This window comes from Cebus imitator, unplaced genomic scaffold (assembly GCF_001604975.1).
Source record: "Cebus imitator isolate Cc_AM_T3 unplaced genomic scaffold, Cebus_imitator-1.0 Scaffold72, whole genome shotgun sequence".
NCBI lineage: Eukaryota > Metazoa > Chordata > Mammalia > Primates > Cebidae > Cebus > Cebus imitator.
In genome coordinates this window covers 3,965,595-3,969,545 of record NW_016107387.1, presented here as the reverse complement: position 1 = coordinate 3,969,545, position 3,951 = coordinate 3,965,595, and the positions used below count along the sequence as shown (strand labels likewise).

At 54.0% G+C, this 3,951-nt stretch overlaps 1 protein-coding gene across 1 annotated transcript in view; it reads right to left on the bottom strand.

Annotated features, from left to right (window-relative positions):
- MYH13 (myosin heavy chain 13) overlaps positions 1–3,951 on the bottom strand; it is a 67,259-nt gene that overhangs the window by 30,857 nt on the left and 32,451 nt on the right. Inside the window, exons 19-21 of the mRNA XM_017531427.2 lie at positions 3,000–3,117; positions 2,049–2,172; positions 369–505 (exon numbers count right to left, since the gene is read on the bottom strand). Coding sequence (XP_017386916.1) covers positions 369–505; positions 2,049–2,172; positions 3,000–3,117 — 379 coding nt within the window. The remainder of the gene's footprint in view (positions 1–368; positions 506–2,048; positions 2,173–2,999; positions 3,118–3,951) is intronic.

Genomic DNA, 3,951 nt, shown 5'->3' with positions numbered 1-3,951 from the left:
AGAAAGTGCTTTCTTCTTGCTGACACCTTCATGCCAACTCTAACCCCCCGACCAGGCTGGGGGCTTCTTCTTGCCAGTTCCCCCTCCCCCTCACCATAACTCGAGCATTGCACTTATCACAGGCATTAAAACCAGCTATGCATGTGTCTGCTTCCCACTTCTCTGTGACCCCGTGGGGGCAGGGTTCACTTCCGTATCCCCGGTGCCATGCAGAGCACCCAGCCCAGGATTGCCGCTCACTAGATGTGCGTTAAACAGACGAACAGAGAAAGAGCAAGCACATGGAAATCCAAGACGAAAAGCAGGAAGTGACAATCAGCTGCTAAGCAGGGAGGGCAGGCTAAGGGGGAGGTGAGGGTCTGCATCACCTCCTCTCCATCATCTTCTTGAACTCCACCCGCATCAGGTACCCCCTGCACACGGCCTGCGTGCGTGTCATTAGCGTCACCAGCTTCTCATCTCTCATCTCCTCCAAAAGCCCCAGGAGCCCAGCTTTGAAAAACACCTGCATTAAAAGACAGAGGAGCCTTGCTTTTTCCTCAGCAGGTGTTCAACCAGGCCCTTGAGGGGATCTGTTTCTGCCCAACTCTGAGCCTCAATCCTCACAGCATTGCGGGGGCAGCAATTCTGTTTCCAGGACTCGCTTCTCGGAGGCTCTGGTCTCCTCCGTGGCCCCTCCTGGGCAGTGAGGCAGCCTGTTCCAGAGTCTGTTCCAGGCCAGGGGTGGTGGCTCACACCTGTAATCCCAGCACTTTGGGAAGCCGAGGTGGGCAGATCATTTGAGATCAGGAGTTCGTGACCAGCCTGGCCAATACACTGAAACCCTGCCTCTACTAAAAATACAAAAGTTAGCCGGGCATGATGGCATGCGCCTGTAATCCCAAATACTCAGGAGGCTGAGGCAGGAGAATCACGTGAGCCCAGCAGGTGGAGGTTGCAGTGAGCCGAGATGGCGCCACTGCACTCCAGCCAGGGTGACAGAGTGGGACTCTGTCTCAAAAAAAAAAAAAAAAAGTTTTTTCCAGGCCTCACCAACCCACAGAGACCAGTTGTGAGAGAACTCACGTACAGGAAGCATAGATGAGTCCAGAAAGAAACCATGGGATGCAACTGTGCCCAGACCAGAGAGATTCACAGATGCATTGGCTTCACCCTCTTCCTCTGTCCATCTGGGAAGGCTGGCCCTACCCTCAGGCCCACTTCACCCATTGCCCCCATGACATTCCAGGGAAACAAAGCACCCTCTGGGGCCAGCAGGCTCTTCCTTGGTGGGGATCCCCAGCCTGCCCCTTTCTGAGGCGTAGAGCTTTGGAGACAGGCCAGGATTTGAAGGCGACCTCTGCCACTCACTATCTATCCACGTGACCTTGGGCAAGTTTCTCGGCCTCCCAAGAACCTGAGGAGTAAGGACCACCCCTACCACCATCAGTCCCACCTCGGTGGTTAGTGCGGGGAGTCGGTGAAGTATGTGCAGGACGCTTCTCACAGGGCTGATGCTCATGGGCTCAGTAATCGGCAGCTAGTTTCTTTGTTTTTTGGTTTTTGGTGTTTGAGACAGGGTTTCGCTCTGTTGCCCAGGCTGGAGTGCAGTCATGTGATCAAGCTCACTGCAGCCTCCATCTCCCAGCCTCAAGCAATCCTGCTCTGGCCTCCCAAAAGCACTAGGATTACAGGCGTGAGCCACGGCGCCTCGCCTGGTAGCTGGTTGATTGGTTACAGTCTTTCCCCTCAAGGCCTCTCCGTCCCTGGAGTCCTCTCTACGTTCTCCTCTCTCTTTGGCTCTTGCCTCTGGACACTGGAATTTTCCATTGGCTTTTCCTATCCTTGCTCCATGGTAGGGCTCAGGCTTCTAATCTAAGCTTCCAGCCGCTTACAAACCAACAGGAGATAAGCTCCTTGTACCGAGACACAGAGCCTCCTTTACCTGGGCGACTGGGCAAGGATGATCAGGGGGACCAGAAGGGGAAGGGGACCCTTTCTCTGATCAGCGAACAAGCAGCCCAGGGCCCTGGACTTACTAGGGAAGTCCCGGCTTCGTCTGTTCTCACCTTGGTGTGGCCGAACTTGAACTGCTCCCGGTCCACGTCGATGGAGTTCAGGAGCTTCTCCGAGGCGTTTTTGCTGTCAATGAACTGCCCTTCAGGGATGGCACTGGCATTGAGGATCCGGTACCTGAGGGGACAGAACATTTCCCGAATGGCTTCCAGTCCCCCGAAAGCCTTCATAGCTGAGACCAGGCCTTCTAGAACCTTCTCCTGCTCCAGTCTTAGGAGGAAGTGGAATGTTGTACAGCTGGTCTGGGGGATGGTAATAGTGAGGGGCTGATTCTAGGCCAGGGGGCCATGGTGGGTGGGAGAGAGGCATGAAGGAAGGAAATCTGCTGAGTGCATGGTGGGAAGTTTGCTTTCAGAGGAAATGGTTCTTATCTGGCTGAAAAGAGCCTTAAAATAAACTGTGACCTGCAAACCTCGGTTCTCCTACTTCTGGAAGGTCCTCTCCTGTCCTCCATCCTGGACAAGGCCTGGACTTGTGGGCCCTGTTGGTGGCTCTGAGAGAGAGTTGGTCTAGAGCTGTGGGCCTCAGCTGGGGATGATTTGGCAGTGTCTGGAGAGTTTTGATTGTCACAGATCAGCGGGAACGGGTGTGGTTTGCTACCACATCTCTGAGTAGAGGGTAGGGTTACTGCTAAATATCTTCCCACACCCAGCACAGCGTCTACCATAAACGACCATCTAGCTTGTATGTCCACAGTATGGAAGTTGAGGCACCCTGGCCTAGAGCCACAATCACGCTAGGGGGTCTGGGCTCTGAGTCTGGAAACACTTAGGCTGGCCGGTACTCACAGTGGGCATGGGATCAGTTCCTCCAGCAAGAGATGAAGCCCATGGAGACTCTGGGAGGCTTGGGAGCTCACCAAATACTCGGGCCGAGTAGTGTCTTTGGGGAATGCAAAAGGTGCCCTTGGAAGGAGAGGGATGCACAGGAGAGAGAGAACCTACCGCTGCTTGAAGTCAGCATAGAGGATCCGGCTGGGGAATCCCTTCCTGCAAATCCGGATGCCCTCGAGGACACCGTTACAGCGCAGCTGGTGCATGACCAAGTAGTGGTCCATCACACCTGGAGAGAGAACGTTCCGGGGGTGTGCCTGTGATGCCTTCATTTCTCGTTGACGGTCTGAGGCACCATGAGAGCCTCCAACACACCCACACTTGAGTGGGAGAGTCAGTGCCAGCTCCAAGGTTGAGGGCTGGGGGTGGCTGGAGCCTGCTCGTGGGGCCTGCAGTAGAAATAACCCCAACCTCTTGGGGAGATGCTAGCACCCCGTAACCATGGCAATAAGAGCCAAAGCATTGCGTTCTTCCTATTCTCAGCCCTGACTCTGTAGCTAGGTTGCAAGGCGGGGCAGAGTGAGTGCGGGGTACACTTGGGCTTCCCGTGGGATAACTTGAGATGCCCTCTTGGGTCTATACAAGGATAGGGATGGAAAATCTGCAGGTTGTGGCTGCAGAAGAGTAACCCAGCAAAGAAGAAGAGGCTGGCTGGGCACAGTGGCTCACAGCTGTAATCCCAGCACTTTGGGAGGCCAAGGTAGGTGGATTGCCTGAAGTCAGGGGTTTGAGACCAGCCTGGCCAATATGGCAAAAGCCCATCTCTACTGAAAATACAAAAATAAAAATAAAAATAAAAATAGCCAGGCATGGTGGCGGCATCTGTAATCCCAGCTACTCAGGAGGCTGAGGCAGGAAAATGGCTTGAACCCAGGAGGTGCAGGTTACAGTGAGCCAAGATTGTGCCACTGCACTCCAGCCTGGGCAAAAAGAGCAAAACTCTGTTTCAAAAAACAAAAAGAAGAAGGAGAAGAGGAGGAGGAAGAAGAAGAGGAAGAGGAAGAATAAAGAAGAAGAAAAAGAAGAGGAAGAAGAAGAAGGAGGAGGAGGAGCAGGAGGAGGA